General features: G+C 40.1%; 1 protein-coding gene and 1 pseudogene across 2 annotated transcripts; both read right to left on the bottom strand.

Annotated features, from left to right (window-relative positions):
* Window positions 1-1566: 1566 nt before the first annotated feature.
* On the bottom strand, window positions 1567-3383 carry LOC144254883 (putative ATP-dependent RNA helicase DDX17; annotated as a pseudogene). The gene is made up of 2 exons (XR_013343622.1): window positions 2942-3383; window positions 1567-2171 (listed from the first exon to the last, which is right to left on the bottom strand). The product of XR_013343622.1 is annotated as a putative ATP-dependent RNA helicase DDX17 (transcript).
* Window positions 3384-4517: 1134 nt separating this feature from the next.
* On the bottom strand, window positions 4518-17556 carry LOC113198639 (putative ATP-dependent RNA helicase DDX17). Its single transcript, XM_077798534.1, has 11 exons — window positions 17537-17556; window positions 12571-12721; window positions 11882-11981; window positions 10984-11117; window positions 10224-10289; window positions 9103-9244; window positions 8704-8864; window positions 8441-8613; window positions 7875-7985; window positions 7595-7656; window positions 4518-7218 (listed from the first exon to the last, which is right to left on the bottom strand). Exons 1-11 carry the CDS (start codon window positions 17554-17556, stop codon window positions 7145-7147), a joined length of 1194 nt encoding a protein of 397 aa, XP_077654660.1. The 3' UTR covers window positions 4518-7144.
* Window positions 17557-18395: the final 839 nt, after the last annotated feature.

The raw sequence follows: 18395 nt of genomic DNA, 5'->3' as shown, positions 1-18395 counted from the left end.
CCTCAGAAACCATCCCTTCTCTCCCCCTGAAGGATTTTAAAAGGAAAACAAAAATAAAAAAATCCTCAAGTATTTCAATTTTTAGATCTTACAAATCAACAAGCATGTTCAGGCCATAGCCTAAGAATGCAGGGGAGCCTTTCCTTTAACTGCACTGTGATACTGGTAACAGCATAAAAATGAACAGTTCCACCACAATGGATCTGGAAGAGGCTTCTGGAGCAGGCTACCTACCTGCCTGCCTGCCTGCCTGCCTGCCTGCCCGCCCGCCCAACCTATGGTTATGGTGAACACGAAACCAGAATATTTTTTCCAGGTCCATCTGCTGTTTCAAGCCTTAATAATAAGACAATAACACTATGAAGGGGACCAACCCACCTACCTTCACATGGAGAAAAATTAAAAAAGGAAAATTAAAAAGGACTTGGGCTTGAGTCCTCCAGAACATTTCCTAAGAGCTACCTACCTGTGAAAAGCTGAGTGCAAAGGGATATTGAGGACAGCATACCTTCAGAAGCTGTTAGAAAGCACGCAGGACAGGGCATGAAGAGCTTGGGGGGCTTAAGAGTGTTTGCTCACAATAGCTTGGCCAAAGGGGCAGAGTGACTGGCAAAGAGAGCTGCTTTTATCCTAGTTCTACAAATACTGAATTGAAAAGGAAAATCTGCCCATTTTGAATACAATGTTTAATAATTAAAGGTTCCTTACACACTGCAGGTGAATGCAGAGGCTTGACTACTTAAAATTAAATTCCCAGTGAGCACTGACATTCATTTGCTCACAGTAACTGTCCGGCCAGGAAATTAATTTCACAGATGGTCCCTGGTTAAGTGGGGAAGAAAAAACAGGCAAGTTCCCACCCCAATGCCAAGATGCTGCAGTTTAACCAATGCCATTAACCCTTGTGGTTTTTAATTAAAAGATAGAAGAATTAAACTGACACTCAGCAATTTCTAACCTGACACTACACTGGTTATTTTTCAGTAACTGGGAGAGGGGAAGGCAGACAGTAAGAGAAGAGAAAACCAATTAAAAATATTTAACTGTCAAATGCACTCAAGCCATCAGCAGAAATGATAATGGCAAAGCATGGTCTTAAAAAAAAAAAAAAAACTCATCAGGCCGGAGGAACCCTGATCCAACTTGAGAAATGCTTACAAAAAATAATAATAAAAAAAAAATCATGGAAAATGTGCAGGGAAATTCCTCTTGGTTTTCTAACCCAGTGATGAGAGTAATTCACAGCACAGATGCCATCTTCTTCTGCAGGACAATCCAGTCCTCCCCCCTGCCTCCCAACAAACTCAGGACAACAACTAAAAATGGGCTCCCATAAAAGGACCTCCTAATACCTTACTTTTTCTTTTAGGATGAAAAATAGTTCAAATATCCTCAACATGCAAGAAGTTGGGGGAAGAAATTTTTCTCTTCCAGTCATTATGTATATTTTTACAAAATCTGTTATTATAGACTGGATTGGGGGGAGCGGGGGCAGAAGAAACCTGGCAGTGAATTCTAACTAATCTGCATGAAAAGACAAATCACAATGGTTGGGAGGGGAAAAAAAAACAATTAAAAAAATAAAGAAAAAGGGAAGGGGGGAAGTAAAGACAGTGTTCCTTTATATGTAATTAAGTCTGCAGGAGTCACCACCACTGAGTGGTTTCATTTACGTGAAGGAGGAGGGGGAGGGGGAGGAGGAGGATACTGGTAGGCCGTCTGCCCCATGTAACCTATCATATTGGTGGCTCCTGGAGGTTGTGCAAACTGTTGAGACATCAGTGGCTGTGGCTGCTGCCCAGAACGGCCTATCCCACTAAACTGCTGGCTAGAGCTCTGTGAACTTCTCCCGGTTGAGGTGGTGCTACTAGCACCATACGTGCCAGCACCATATTCCTGGGCTGTATAGCCACTGGTGCCATAAGCAGCTGCCCCATAGGTGCCTTGACCATAGGTGTATTGGCCTGCTTGTGCTCCAAAGGCAGAATTTGGACTTCCATAGCCACTGCCATTAGCATAACCAGCTCTATCGGTTTCACCACGATCCCGGTAGCTTGCAGAGTCTCTTCGGCCACCATCTTTGACTCCTCGTAGCCTCCGGTCACACTCATCCTGATACATCAGATTGGGATTGTTGGCTGAAGAAGTGGTCCGGTATCGAGAACGACCTCCTGATGGAAGGATACAATGTATTTTTTAATGCCAAGCCTATGATCCAAACAAAAAAAATATAAAAATGAAGGGGTATAGGCTGGGGTTGTGGCTCTGTGGTAGAGTGCCTGCCTTGCATGTGTGAAGCTCTGGGTTTGGTCTTCAGCACCACATATAAATAAATAAATGTCTATCAATAACTTAAAAAAAAAAAGTCCTTGACCTTCAGCTAGGTCAGCCCCCAAGTAGGCACGTTACTGTTTTAGGCTCTTTTCTTGAGCATGACCAAGACTACAATCTTAACACAACAAACCTGGAGTTAGGAAGTCTAACTCCTAGCATATTCTGCAATGGTGGAGACACAACCGTGTCTCAATTTCTGTAAAATCACTGACTTCATATAGAAACTGAAAACTAAGATGCTAAGCATTTAAGGTATTAAAAAATAGTTTAGCTTAATGATGAACATGTACCATATATTTCACAAAGATCAATTTTAGATTACTACAGAAATACTGTGCTGCTAAATATATGAAAAATATATAAAAATTCAGGAAAATTACTAAGCACTCTCCTTTGTTATTAAGCAATATATTTAAAGCTTCCACAGGATTAATAAACCAAAACAGGGGCTGGGGATATAGCTAAGTTGGTAGAGTGCTTGCCTTGCATGCATGAGGCCCTGAGTTGGATCCCTAGCCCCACCACCTAAATAAATAAATAAAGATAAACCAAGACGTAATAAATGTAAAAGATACCTTGGCAGTACCTGGAAAACTCCAGGACTTACCCTTACCCCCTCCTCCGCCGCCACCTCTGTGGTCCACCAGCTGCATCAGTTTTGGATTGATAGCTTGATTAGCCTCTTCCAGCACTTTGATCAGCTCTCTGGCCTGCTTTAGGTTCCCTGGGGTGAAGAAGGTATAGGCAGTACCCTTGTTGGTGCTACGGGCTGTTCTGCCAATACGATGTACATAATCCTCTGAGCTGTTTGGATAGTCGTAGTTGATCACAAACTTGACATCTTCCACATCTTCCACGTCAATGGTGAGTCAGCGTGTAGGTTGACGTGGCAGGGAAAGAGAAGGTAAAGGACATGCCAACAACAGGTGGGAAGCACGAATGCAGATGACAGCAAGAGGAGAGAAGGTGCAGTTAGTAACCACTCTGAGCAGGAACAAAAAAAGACTCATCCCAACAGAGTAAAAGAAGATTAGTGATTCTTGGGACATGCATGGGAATTGGGATCTTTAGTGGCTATCGAACTCTAAGGAAATCCCATCCAGCCATCAAACTCCTGCCTCATCTATAGTTGACAAATGTACTGACAGGAGCTGCACCAACTTTGGTCCTTAGACCACCAAGTTCCAGTGCCATCCTTTCCAAAACTGGAATACAGAAAGCAAGTGCTAACCACTGTTATGTTACAGGGCCAAATCACTTCTACTCTGTTGGGAGAAGCCTGGCAAAAATCTACCAACAACATAACAAACTTACCTTTGAACCAGTCACAGAGCAAAATGAAAAAAGGAGCTTCATGTGTTTTATTACTACATTTTCAAGGAGACTTAACATTTAGGTTAATTCTTTTTTGCTCTTACATTAAAAAACAAAACAAAACAACAAACTGATCAGAGCCAAAGTACACACCTAATTTCCTTTGCAAAAAAAATCCTTCCCCTTTTGAATTACCACAAGCACACATTACACTAAAATTTCACTATACTACTAAACCCAGCTTCTGTCAAATGAAGTTCTTTGCCCAACTCAAGGTTATTTCAGGCTTAGTACTTGTTTCAATGATCAAAGATTGTCTATGTGACCTGGGAAATTAAATAAATAGCCAAAGAACATGGGAAAAAAATGAAACCTTGAGACACAAGTTTTAATATTCTCTCTACTGCTGGGAATTGGGCTGAATAATCTCCTAATGCTTACAGTATGTAAATGTTAGTGTAATGCTTTCAGCTAAATGTATTTTTTTCCCTACTTAAAACAAACAAATTTAAGAATATAACAGAATCCTAATGTTTTGTGGAAAAAAATCTGCATTTTACAAAGAATATTCAGAAAATATCCTAGATAAAACACAGATTTTTGTGATATAAATAATGAAAAAACATTCTCTGTTTGTTACCAGACCGATGCACACTCCCTCCTCCTTTGGGAAACCGCTGCAGCCGATCCCGTCTCTTTGCCTTTTATTTTTGGCGGCCTCCTTTCGAAAACTCCGCCTTCTGACACGGGACCACTGGAGCGCGGGGAGCATGCATCAAGGGTCCGTGGCAGTGAGAAGTCCCCACACACGCTCGCTCTGTGAACTGGCTTAGATGCTTCTCTGTAGCCCCATTTGGTTGCCAAGCGCCGGAGAACCTGGGTTCGGGTAAAAATTTCAGGTCCTCCAACGCCTCCCCCAAGGTAATTGGGGTGATTGTAGAAAAAAATAATTAATAAAAAAAATGTAAGTTACATCCAAAGGGTCAGACTGCATCTATTGCCCAGACTGGATTAATTTCAGGGGGAAAGGGGAGATGATTTAAAAAAAAAAAATCGGCTGTTGTTACAGGGCTTGTGAAGAAGGGGCATTATGTCTGTTTCTTATTACAATAAAGGCTCCTCGGTCTTTACTGACCCCTAAAGTCCTGAATCACACCAGAAAGACGAGAAGGCACTTATCACAGGGGGCAGCGTGAGTCTCAGGCTAGGGTCGTTGATGCCACAAAGAAAAAAAACTTACAGGGCAAGGGTTGGGGAGGGTGGGGGGGATTATAATCCATGACCACATCTTCAGAGCTAGGATAATGCTCCTTAGTCGCTCCCACTGAGTATAGCCCTTGGAAGCAGAGCAAGTGGAATTACTGCACGAACACACAAAAGTATGCTTTCCTAGCAGAAAGCACTGGCATTGAGGGTGGGGATGGGGTGGGGGTTGCAGTCAACAATTCAGATCTAATACTTGGGAGTACTTCTGGAGGGGCTCAATAGGGGGCAGACATGGTGCAAGTTCTTCACTAGAAAGCTGTCCTGTGTGTGCACATAGCTGGCCGAAGGCACACAGGAGCAAGCGCAGAATTTGTTTTTCTCCAGTCAAGCCTGCCCTGATGTTATCTGTGCACTGCCACAATATTATCTTGCTGCCTTTATAGAAGATGCTGTAGCAAGGTAAGAAATGGAAAAGTTAATGTTTTGGCCAGCTGCCTAAGAACCTTTGGTCTGGAAAGCCCTAGGACATGGCCTGAATCTCCAATCACTAATTGGGAGGGTCTAACGCTAGCCAACAGGCCCATCTAGAGCTGCTTCGGGCCAATGTAGATTTGCCTCGGCCATGTACTGAGGGATCTGCAGCTGATATCAAAGCTTCTGTTAAAAAACAAAACAAAATAAATTCAATACTTTTAGTTTAACAGCGTGTAGTTTAAACAAAAAGGAGAAATAAAAAAATATCCCAGTGGAAAGGGAATAGTGGTTGCCTTGAGGATGATTACTATAAAATTATGGGAATCAAAGAACTTACCTGAAGGGAACATTTAAGAGATCATCGCTCGACAGGAAGTGAAAAAAGGCCTGGTGACTCAGCTGAAAATCGCACCCCTGTCTATGAGGTAGAAGCCTTCACTTTCCAGGATCTTGTAGGACCTTGGTCAGAATTCTGCCATTTTGGTGGGTTTTCTCCCTCCTTTTGATTTTTTACAAGGCAGCAAACAAAGGGGCCCAAAACAAGCACTGATGTTGAGTAACAAGAAACAGACTCAGGTACCTTCCCTCTCCCCTCACTTGGATGAGGGGGACTGGGATGAAGAGTCTAAGTTATTCTAATGGTAGCCAATTGATTCGATTTAGAAATGCAAGGGGACATGGAGCAAATATTTTTAATTGTCTAGGCAAGATGCACAAAGAAGCTACCAGCACATAGCAAGCCTGTTTAAAAACCACATTACTGAAAGCTTTTGAGTAAAGTGCTTTCAGGCCTCCACCTCCTCTCCCAACAGGTCCAAGTTCTACCGGCACAGACCCAGACAGGACCTCAGAGGGCAGGGACAACTTTCCATCATGGCTGCAGGTCACCCCCTCTGAAGGAGGCAATGATAAGTCCAATGGACAAAAAGGCTCCATTACTTTTTTATTCCAGTTTGACTATGTGTCCTCTTTACATTAAATAGTATTAGGGAATATGATACTTCTCACCGTACTAGACAAGGAATCAAACACCTGCCAATCGTTTTAAAATTTCCTTATAACAGAAATAATTGTTTTTAAATATAAAAGTTTTGAGTCAGACCTGTTTAGCTCAAAATGATGGGCTAAAGTACCAGAGTATCTGTATATACCTTACATCATAGTGAGTTGGAAACTCCAAAAAATTTTCAAATTAAGCTCTTAACTTCTATATTATCACATCTATGAGTACAGTAGTAGGAGGAGATAACTGAGTGCCCACCATTTTTTAACTTCAGTAAATTACACCGGGCAATACAGATTTAACTGAATGATACTGTATTATAAGTTTGTTAAATATGATTTAGAATTGGGCCTCTATAATTTATCTATAACAGACTGATACAAGGAAAGTAATAACTGAAGAAACTAGCTTTCAATAGCTAGGTTCAATCAGGCTCCTTATAAAAAGCCAGAAAACAGAGCAAAACCAGGAAGAAGTTAAGCTGTTCAAGTGAATGTCTCCTCTCCCTCGAACTGAACAGTCATGCCTAGGCCTTGCTGCAGACCAAAGCCTGTTTATTAGGAGCAGGAAGAGACTTTGAAAATAAAAGGAGAGGAAAAAAAACCCAAAAAACCAAAAACCCAAAAAAGCAAAAACAAAAAAACAACTAAGGTTTTGAGGAACAAAAAAGACCAACAAAAAACAAAAAAACCGTGGGGGGAGGGAGTCACACTTATATTCTTCTCTTTTTACTAAACAGATGTTTATACAATTCTAAAATTGAAATGACAAATCTTTAAACCAAAAAGATACATAAACCCTTGACACAGACACCTATCTATACAAACCTAGCCCACGGGAGGCTACATCCGTGGCAATGAGGATGGGAGCCTTTCCAGAGCGGAACTCTGCAAAAACAAATGAAAAATCAAGTTATACAAACAAGCTAGGGGACATCTTAAAAAGCTGTGGAATGAAGAAGAAAACCATTATTATCACCCCCCACCCCAACAAGATGTGTATAGATTGCCTGGGAATTTGAAGGTTCTACTTCAGCTTAATGAATCGTGAAATTACAGATGTACGCCACCACACCCAGTTCTTAAATACTTACTTTTGCCACTTAGTAAAATTTTGTTGGAATTCAGCCAGGCCATGACTTCTCATGTCGTCTATGGCCAGCTGCTTTCTGTGTTACAGTGGCAGAGTTTAGCAGTGGCAACAGGGACTACCAGATGGTTGTAAAGCCAAAAACACTATCTGGCCCTTTAGTTTGGAACTTACCATTAAGTACCCAATCTCGTTCTGGTTGACTCTTATCTCCATGGATACACATAGCAGGCCAACTAGCAGGAAAAAAGTGACCAATATTTTAAAAATCTTTAAAGAGGAAAGCTAAGCCTTAAAAAGAAATGCTATTACATAATTTTGTTAGGCTGCAAAAGATGACTGACTATTCATTTAAAAAATAAATTGCATGTGGGGCATTATTAAAATACAACATTCACACCACCAATTTAGAAATTATAAAATCCAAGGCTAATTATCTCAGTGCAATACTCACCCATCTCTACGCATCCTTCGAGTGAGGTCATCACAGCGTCTCTTTGTCTCCACAAATATTATTGTCTTATTTTCCTTTTCAGCCATTATTTCCTCCATTAGTTGAATCAACCTGAAAAAAAAAAAAAAGACCAACACTACTGTCATCATGCAGGAAAGGCCTCCCCACATACTATGCAGATCTCTGCAGTATTAACTCCCCAAACTACAGCACTTTCTTTTCACATCACAGTAAAAATTCTTTAACCACAATGCTCCAATAAATGACACAAAAGATGAATTTGTAGAAAGCAAAAAAAAAAAGTTTCTCTTTCTTTTTGGTACCAGAGACTGAACCCAGGGGCACTTTTTCCACTGAGCTACATCCCCAATCCTTTTTGAGACAGGGTTTCACTAAGGTGAGATGAGGCTGGCCTTGAACGTGCAATCCCCCTGCCTCAGCCTCCTGGGATTATAGGCATACACCACCATGCCTGGCTAAAAAATTTTAGATTCACTTTTAATTTTGGATCATTATGAGCATTATCATCAGTGTTATTAAAACAGACAGTAACATCTCTTTCATACTTGTGGTCTTTTTCACTTTCCATGCAGACATCCACAATCTGAAGAATGTTGTGGTTGGCACTCAACTCCAGATTGCCCACATTGATCTGGGTGTAATCACGAAGAAAATCCTCTGCAAGCTGTCTCACTTCTTTTGGCCAGGTGGCACTCCACATCAGTGTCTGCCTATCAGGCTATCAGGAAAGGAAAGGCTTTCTTTTAGGATAACGAACTGTAACAATAGTCAAAGAATATAAAGATAGTGAAAGATCAGTTTTACACACCCTGATTTGGTCAACAATTTTACGAATCTGGGGTTCAAAGCCCATATCAAGCATTCTATCAGCCTCATCAAGCACAAGATAAGTACATCGGCGAAGATTTGTCTTTCCTGACTCCAGGAAATCTATCAGGCGCCCAGGAGTAGCTATGCAGATCTCAACACCTGCAAAACAAAAAAGATCTAGTTCATTAAGAATTCTTGCATAACCATTAAATCTTACAAAGTTAAGACTTTCCAGCTGTGGTGCAATTCCTCTCCCAAAATAGCTATTAAACGGGAGGATTTCTAAGTTCCTAAAATACTGATTTTTTCCCACAACATCGTACTCCTTTCTTCTATATCATTCACAGAAATTGGTAAAGTAAGATAAACTAATATTCCTGATAATTTTTTAAATTACCTCTTTCCAAGTCTCGAATCTGGGGACCTTTAGGAGCACCTCCATAAATGCAAGTACTCTTCAATCTAGAACACTTGCCATAGTCATCAGCCACCTGCTGTACTTGCTGAGCAAGCTCTCTGGTAGGAGCCAGAACCAGACACTGAAATAGGCAAAAACCCACTTGAGACATTGCAGGTTAAGAAAACAATAACAATAAAAACCCATAAATAACTGTGAAATACAATAATATCTCTTCCATTATTATCTAATACTTTTCAAATCATGTGACGGGGTGCGTTGCGTAGTCAACAAAGAAGTAGAAAGGCACCATGGGGTGGGGGAAAAATGATTAGAATTCACTATTTAGTATGTGGAATGACACTGGCAGCATTCTCACCTGCCTTTGATGCATTATAATTCATTACAGTTTATATGTACCACTTAAATGGATTTACAAATTTTATTACCTAGTTTTAACTATACAACTCTTGCAAAACAAACAGTTTTAAAAATATCCTGCAACATAACTATGGATTAAATATTAGCAAGAAATACAAATGAATTAAAAAAAAAAAAAAAGCCAGAGCCAACACTGCTCATTTAAGCTCTCTTCACTGGGTACATAAGCAAAAACAACAGTTCATGTAAGCTGCCAGAATCACATGAAATCTGGCCCAAATAATACCAAATCAAGACTCTTGAAACATGTATTATACAAACTGTGAGCAACTAGTAATCCTTCTCTATGTATTGATCCACTCATATCAGCTAGTGATAAAAGAACAATCTCTACAGAATACACTATGTTATATAAAGCAAAGCAATATATCATTTTTGTATTTTGAAACATCCTCAAAAATATACACACTCATTTCAAGTACATTTGACTAGTACACACACACACACACACACACAAAATCCCAAACTGATTTTAAGAACCACACGGCAGGGAACCCATCTCACATCTTTTCTATATTTCTCACAGCATCACTGAGTAATTAAGAACTGTGGTAATACCACTTTCAGATATGGAGGGTGGAGTTAAGAACAAAATCAGATAACGTGTAGAAAGCATAAAATTTAAAATACAATAATTATAGTTTTTATTAAAATTATAAAACACACTGAAACACACTTACAATCGGGCCATCTCCCCTTTCCAAGTACGGCTGGTGGTTAATATGAACAATTGCAGGCAACAAATACTGGGGAGAACAAGAATCTTATATTAAAAACAAGCCGCCATCTTTTCATCTTTTTTTTGTGGGGTGCTGGGGATTGAACCCAGGGCTTTGTACATGTGAGACATGCACTCTACCAAGTGAGCTACACTCCCAACCCCCAAACAAGCCATTATCTTAATACTTCTGTGTTCATGCTAATGTTAATTTTAAAAACACTTCCACACATTTAACAGCTAAAATATTACCTACACTAATTACATTTTAATGCAGAATTAAAAGTATATGTGCCAGGGCTGGGGTTGTGGCTCAGCGGTACAGTTTTCGCCTAGCACGTGTGAGGCCCTGGGTTCAATCTTCAGCACCACATAAAATTAAATACATAAAGGTATTATAGTTGTGCCCAACTATAACTAAAAATTAAATATATTTTTTTTTTAGAGAGAGAGAGAGAGGGGAGAGAGAGAGAGAGAGGGGAGGGGGGGAGAGAGAGAGAGAGAGAGAGAGAGAATTTTTTTTAATATTTATTTTTTTTTAGTTCTCGGCGGACACAACATCTTTGTTGGTATGTGGTGCTGAGGCTCGAACCCGGGCCGCACGCATGCCAGGCGAGCGCACTACCTCTTGAGCCACATTCCCAGCCCTAAAAATTAAATATTTTTTAAAAGTATATGTAACAATTAGGATACTAAAATAATTACCACTTGCTGGTACATACCGCCAATGTCTTTCCAGAGCCAGTCTGAGCAATGCCCACCATATCCCGCCCACTAAGAGCCAATGGAAATCCCTGGCACTGAATTGGAGTTGGTTCTGTGAAGTGTTGATCCATCAATACATCCATTACATATTCTGTAAGAGAATAAACATGTCATTGTTTTTAAATGAAACTAAGAATGCAGACAAAACAGGCTTTAAAAACTTATTATGGCTAAGGGCAGTGGCGCATGCCTGTAATCCCAGTGGCCTTAGCAAGGGTGAGGTGCTAAGCAATTCAGTGAGACCCTGACTACAAATAAAATACAAAATAAGTCTGGGGATGTGACTCAGTGGTCAAGTGACCCTGAGTTCAGTCCCCAGTAACCATAACAACAACCACAAAACCCACAAAACAAACAAAAACTTATTAGGCTTTTAAGATTTACCCAGCTTTACATCTAATAAATTTATTATTAAAAAAATAATAAAAAAACCCTAAAACTCTGCCCTGAAGTTCACTGCTATCTTTGAAAACCACTATCCTAAAGCATCTAACATCATGGGCAGTCCTTTTTTGGGAGCCAAATTTATAGTAACTCCAGTTAGAAAGCAACTTTATTCTGCTTTGTAATACACAGAGGTAAAAACCCCAGGGGAAGATAGAAAAAACCTTTTTCTCAGTCTGAACTGAAGAACAGAAGAGCATGAAAAAATTTTCCTTATGCAACAAGAGATTTGCCTTGAGCAGGTTTACATATTTTTGGAACCATAACATGGAATAAATTATTACCTTCATGAAAGGCTTTATACATATTTTTTCAACAACATCCTGAGCCAATGTCAAAACCTTTAAATAGCCTAATGTTCATGTTTACTATTCAACCCATAATTAAGATTCTGAATTAAAAAACACTTACGTGGGAAGTTAGCGTGATGGAAGGCAAAGACAGGTTTAGGACAAACATCTCCTCCTCTCACTGTGATCTCTTTCTTTCGGCGTAGCTCATCAACCTCATACTAAGAAAGAAATGAAGACTAGTTAGTATAAATTATTCTCAACAATTCAAAACTTTGTTACAATCCAGCTGACAATTACCTCCCAATTCACACTAACAAAACTAAATATATGTTTTCATTACTTCAACTTTATAAGTTAATGATACAGGTAAACAAGGGTTCCACTTTACATAGGAGAAAACATACTCAGAATGAACAACATGTGCCTAAGGTCAAAATTAGGAAAAAGGAGAAAATGTGAAACCTGGCCCAAGTGCTCTTTTCATTACTTTTTTCCCTTAACAAAAAGCCATTTCATGGGTAGAATCTAAAATAATTATTATAATGAAATTAAAAGTAGAGTATGCACTGCTAATTTATTTTTAAAAAATGTATTTCATTGTTGAAAAGACCTGACCTAGCATAAAAATAGTTAAAATCACGTATGACAAATAGGTTGGGAAACAATCAATGAGAACCAAGGAATACATTATGTGCTTATTTAAACTGGTCCCTATCCTGAGTATCCAGTCTTAGTACACAAGTACACTCCAGACAGTATGTCTACTTTTATTTGTATAAGATAAAAAACACACACTCGCTCACTTACTGGAGTCAGTCTTGCCACTTCTGGATGTTCCACATAAAAATTCTTCTCAAATTTGGGGAGCTCAGTCAAATCCCACTTCTTTTTACGTAAACGCTCCCCAGGATTACCAAATTTCTTTGGGGGAAGGCCACCACCACCTCTTGCTCCAAATCTGGAAACATAAAGAAATTTTTTTAGTCCATCAGTTTTTTTAAAAATTCTTTTTTCAGTGCTGGGGGTTGAACCCAGGGCCTTGCACATGCTAGTAAGGCAAGTGCTCTACCACTAAGCTACACAGTGCAGTCTTTGGTTCATTAATATTTTAATTTAAAGTGATGCAAGCACTCTACTGCTGAGCCACAACCCCAGCCCCAAGTGATATATCTTATATGCCATAAAAATGCCCACAACGTTGACTCTATAGTTTCCCACCCCCACACCAAATAATTTTATACATGAATATGAAGATAGAGAAGATTTTTTAAAACTTCCTTTTACTACCCAACAACACTATTATAAGTATGATAAAAATCAGAAAAAAATCATACTGCTATATTTAAAGAACTATACCACAGGGATTACAACACATTCTGGCATGAGACAATATTTGAATTTTAATCCCCCCGCCCTTGCAAGGTGCTGGGGTTTGAACCAAGGGCCTTGTGCATGTGAGGCAAGCATTCTACCAACTGGGCTACATCTCCAGCCCTAATTCTGCTTCTTAATGTTTGATCCAGAGCAAATTATTTACTTCTCTATGTCTCAATGTCCTATATAGAGCAGAAAGAGAAGTACCACCAACTGTGTAAGCTGTGAAGATGGCATGTGTAAAGTACTTAAACAGTACTCACCACAGCAAGCACTTAGTTGCTTAATATATTCAACAAATAGTTGGTGCCAAATATTATTTTGAGTAGTGCTAGATACATTACAATGCCCAACTCCATGTAATAGAAGACATTAGTTTAAGCTTTAAATTAAGGACAAGACTGCAGTCAGGGAGGACAGAGGTTGTAGCTTAGTGGTAGACTGCTTGCCCAGCATGGGTGAGGCACCTGAGCACCACTAAAAATTAAAAAATAAAAATAAAGGCACTGTATCCATCTACAAAAAGATTGTGGTCAGAGAGAAAAACACACACACACACAAAAAAAAATCAACCAAATCTCCAAATCTTAGAACAGCTTCTTGGACCCCTCCTCTCTTCCATGACTAGTACTTTTCATTTCCTTTTCTGCAAAGGCCTATGGGACCTAAGCAGAGTAGTAAGACAGTCTTCACCCGAAACTGAAATTCAGTTTATGGTAACATCCAAAGGAATCAAATTTATGAGCTTTCCCTCCTCCTGTTTCCATCTTTACTTATCTCCCAACCCTGAGCAAACAGTACTATTAGTTGACAGAAGAAACCTTCAATAAACCTTTTTAAAGTGTTTTTTTTTTCTTTTCGCATCCCCCCCCCAGTACTGGGTTGAACTATGGGATGCTCTAAAACCAAGCTACATCCCCAGCCCTTTTAAAAATTTGAAGCAGGGTCTAAGTTGCCCAGGCTGACCTACAACTTGTGATCCTCCTATTTCAGCCTCCCAGCGCCAGCCTTCGTAAAGGTTTTCAAATTTAACAAATTACACAAAATCAATCTCCCGTTATATACCTTTTAAAATAAGAAAGCTAAATAATACAAACATGGCCACTAGCTAAACCTAAAATATATTAGAAGCTTCTTTTCCTAGAAGAATCCTAACACTAAGAAGGCCTTCATTTCCCTAAATTGATATACATTAAGTATAACACTGTATTGAATCTAATTTGTTGCTTCTACTCTCACTTATATCATCTTGCAGAATTTTCAGCAATAGCTATTTTAAAGAGTTTCAATTTCCTATAATTCAAACTATTAGAAATCTTTAGCTTTGAGAATAACTAGTTATTTCCATTTCTGGCAGGAAATTTTATTGAGATCACTAGGTATCTCAATGGACAGAACCTGGCTAATTTCATTTCATTTATATTGCTGCTTAACAGGTAAGGAGAAATCAGGAAATAAAAGAGGAGAAGCTTTAACAGTATAAGAATACATGTAGGGCTGGGGTTGTGGCTCAGCGGTAGAGCACTCCACTAGCACATGCGGGGGTTCTGGGTTCGATCCTCAGCATCACACAAAAATAAAATAAAGACAGTGTGTTCAACTACAAATAAAACAAAATATTATTTAAAAAAGAATACATGTAGCTGCTGAGGATACAGCTCAGGAAGAGCAATTGCTTAGCAAGCATGAGGTCCAAGGTTCAATCTCTATCACCACACATGCAGAGAGAAAAAAGAAAACATACAGAGTAACTTACTCTTACACAAAGAGTACACTACACTATCTTTAATATGCTCTCAGATTAAGGCTTAATACCTAGGTTGGATACCACCCCCACTTGCAAATGAAACAGGTACTATTTCAAGAAATATAACCTAACTGCACCACCACACACATTTCTAATCACAGGTACTTGAAGGCCGGGACAGGAGGAACCTAAGTTTAAGGTCAGCCTAGGCAACTTAAAAGGGCTGGAGGGTCTAGCTCAGTGATAAAGCACTTGCCTAGCATAGATGAGGCCCTGGTTGACCCCCAGCACTGGGGCAGTGGGGGAATATAAAAATCAAGCTTTTAGATTATTAGTCTTGCAAAGAAGAAAACAAAAATACTAAAACCCAATTTCTAGCGATTGTCAGCCTACTTCATAGCCACTGTTTCTGCTGTATTCCAGTGTTTGTTATCCAAACCTTAAGCAAATAATCTAGGAGAAAACAAAACTACTTTTTTTTGAGAATTTTTAATATTTATTTTTATTTTTTTTTAAGTTTTCGGCAGACACAACATCTTTGTTTGTATGTGGTGCTGAGGATCAAACCCGGGCCACAAGCATGCCAGGCGAATGCACTACCGCTTGAGCCACATCCCCAGCCCCCAAACAAAACTTCTTAAAAAATTCAAATATGGTGATCAAACTCTTGGGTTTCACAGACTAGGCAAGCGCTCTACCACTGGGCTATGTACCCAGACCTCCTTTATGGCTTGTTTTAAAAGGACCACTAGCACTTTTCTTTTCTAGCTGGTTTATTATTCAAAACACATGACTCTATACTAAATATATAATTTGAAGTTTAAAGTTATTAGAAAATATGCCATCTCCTCAATAATGCTGACCCCAAAATTCAAGGCAGTCTTTTACACCATCGAGGTCTTGAGCATCTCAGTGCCACCCATCACACGTACCCATATCCTACTCTCGGGTATACTACAATATTCAGTAAATATTTTTATCAAGGGGCTGGGGATGTGGCTCAAGCGGTAGCGCACTCGCCTGGCATGCGTGCGGCCCGGGTTCCATCCTCAGCACCACATACCAACAAAGATGTTGTGTCCGTGGAGAACTAAAAAATAAATATTAAAAATTCTCTCTCTCCTCTCTCTCTAAAAAAAAAAAAAATATATATATATATATATTTTTTTTATCAAGTAAGTGGCAGTAATGATTAAATGGTTTATTTGGCTATGCAATAAATTCAGCTCTTAAAACTTCAACATTCTTTTATCAATATACAAATCACACCTGTTTAAATGTGCAATCTTTTTTGGACCATTCACATGCTGATCTCATCCATCCCCTTTTCAAACAAACAAACAAAAATTTTAAAAAGTACCCTACACTGCACAATAATTCAGCTCTGTAACATTTAGCGAAGAATGAAAACAATAGCAATTCAAATTATAAAGGAAAATTCAGGCAAAGCAGAGTTAGGGCATTGGACTTATGAAGAATGCTGTCTTGTTTGAGGCTTTTTAAAAAAAGCTTTTGTTTTTTAAATGTCATCTAATACTCAACAACCCAGTATGGGATAAAATATGAACCAGAAACTTTCTTCTCTTTTCAAATAATTTTATTGTTAAAGTATAAATACGGTGAAAGGAAATGTTAAACCAAACACCCATGGTAAGTAAATAGAACCCTACCAGTATTTTGGTATTCTCCACGTGCCTATTCTTAGCTTAAACCCCCCACCATAACCACTGCTTTGAATTCTGTTACCCCTCCCTTGTGTTTTCTTTAAGCAGTACTGGGGATAGAACCCAGAGTGTCATATATGCTAGGCAAGCGTTCTACCAATAAACCACCCCTACCCCCACCCCAGCCTGGTTGAGACAGCTCAGGCTGGCCTTTAACTTTCAATCCTCCTGCCTCAGCATTATAAGCATGCAACACTGGGCCCAGCTTACCCCCCTGGTTTTTATATCATATTTATATACCCTTAAACTTGTCTTACTACAATTTGGCTCTTAGCTCAACATGTTTGTGAGTCATCCAAGTTGAACAAAGTTTTTTTCTTTTCCACTACTATATTGTATTCAAATATGAACACCCACAATTTATCCAGACATTTGTTTCCAATATCCTTGTGTCAGGAACAATATTGGTTAAAAAGCATTTTTGCACATGGATCTTGGGGCACATGTGGGAGGACTTCTCTAGGTCTTATGTACTGAGAGTAAAGCTTAGAGAGGGTCCCTTTTCAACTTTCCCAGATGTTTTCTTAGTGGTGGTATTGAAGTCCACTTCTGAACTTGGCTAAACATGGTGCTCTCCCCTTCAAATCAGGCATTAAGATCAAATATTTTCCCAACAATATATAAACTGAAATGATTTTTATTTGGCCTAAGTGATAACTGAAGTGCCTGAGACTAAGTAAAGCTGATAGTTGGGCCTCTGAACCAAAGACAAAATGTTTGAAAAGAATATCATTAACTGAAGAGTTACTGCAGCAAGACAAATGCGCCACCCACATTCTCTTAATTTCTGAGAACACAACAAAATGAAGGCATTACTGCTGCCTTCAGATGAAGAAATAGAGGGCCACAAAAGGATCCTGCCCAAAGTCACACTGCTCTTTAACCAGAAATGTCACTTTTATAAATAAAAAGATGACTGCGCAAATACCTGTATCCCTTAAGCAACATGGTCGTTTAGTAAACTTATAATAAAAGACTTAAATCTCTGGATCTGAGAGGACTTCAGGTTTAGTCCCAAGTTGAAGTCCAACTATGTTGTTAACTATGGCATTACAACATCAAAAACTTCCTTTTAGGCCGAGAAGTTGATGTTGCAGTACAATTAAGAGGGAAAAAGAAAAAGATCGGATCACAGGCACACTAAAAAATTAAAAGTACAAAACCGCCACCCCTCTCTTCAAACACAATCATTTGGATGCCAACTAAGTCCACTGCTTTACATCTCAACGTGCTTCCTCGCGATTATTCGAGGTGTGACCGAAGGCGATTAAAACCTGTGTTACAAAACCAGAGGTGGGGCCGCGGGTGCAGCCCCGGGGTGGAGCGCCTACCAGGCCTGCACGAGACCCTGGGTACAAAAATAAATAAATAAATAACAAAGGGGGGAAAAGAGTGTTTTTTCGGACTCCGGTGCCATTAGGGGTGACCGCTGGAGACGCGACCCGAGTGGAGCCACTGGGCTCCGGGCTGCCCTCGGCAGACCGAGAACACCCACCGCGTTCCTTCCAGGTGAGGCCGCGGCCTGCGGATCAAATGACTCCGCGCGATGGCCGGGTCCCGAGGCCGGGAAGCGGGCGAGGCCAGCGGGGCTGCGGCGCCCCTCCCGCTAGCTCCCCAGGGCGGGGCCGAGCCTCCACGACGGCCTCCCGCAAGGAGACGCTCCGTGAGGCCGAGCCGCCGACCCCGGGACCCCGCGGCGAGGCCTGCACTCAGGGCCGCCGCCGCCGCCGCGGAGCCTTGTTTCCCCCGCCCCGCGCGCACGGCCTGGCCTTCCGCGCCCCCGCGGT

This window comes from Urocitellus parryii, chromosome 5 (assembly GCF_045843805.1).
Source record: "Urocitellus parryii isolate mUroPar1 chromosome 5, mUroPar1.hap1, whole genome shotgun sequence".
Taxonomy (NCBI): Eukaryota; Metazoa; Chordata; class Mammalia; order Rodentia; family Sciuridae; genus Urocitellus; species Urocitellus parryii.
This window is presented reverse-complemented; position numbering and strand designations above follow the sequence as displayed.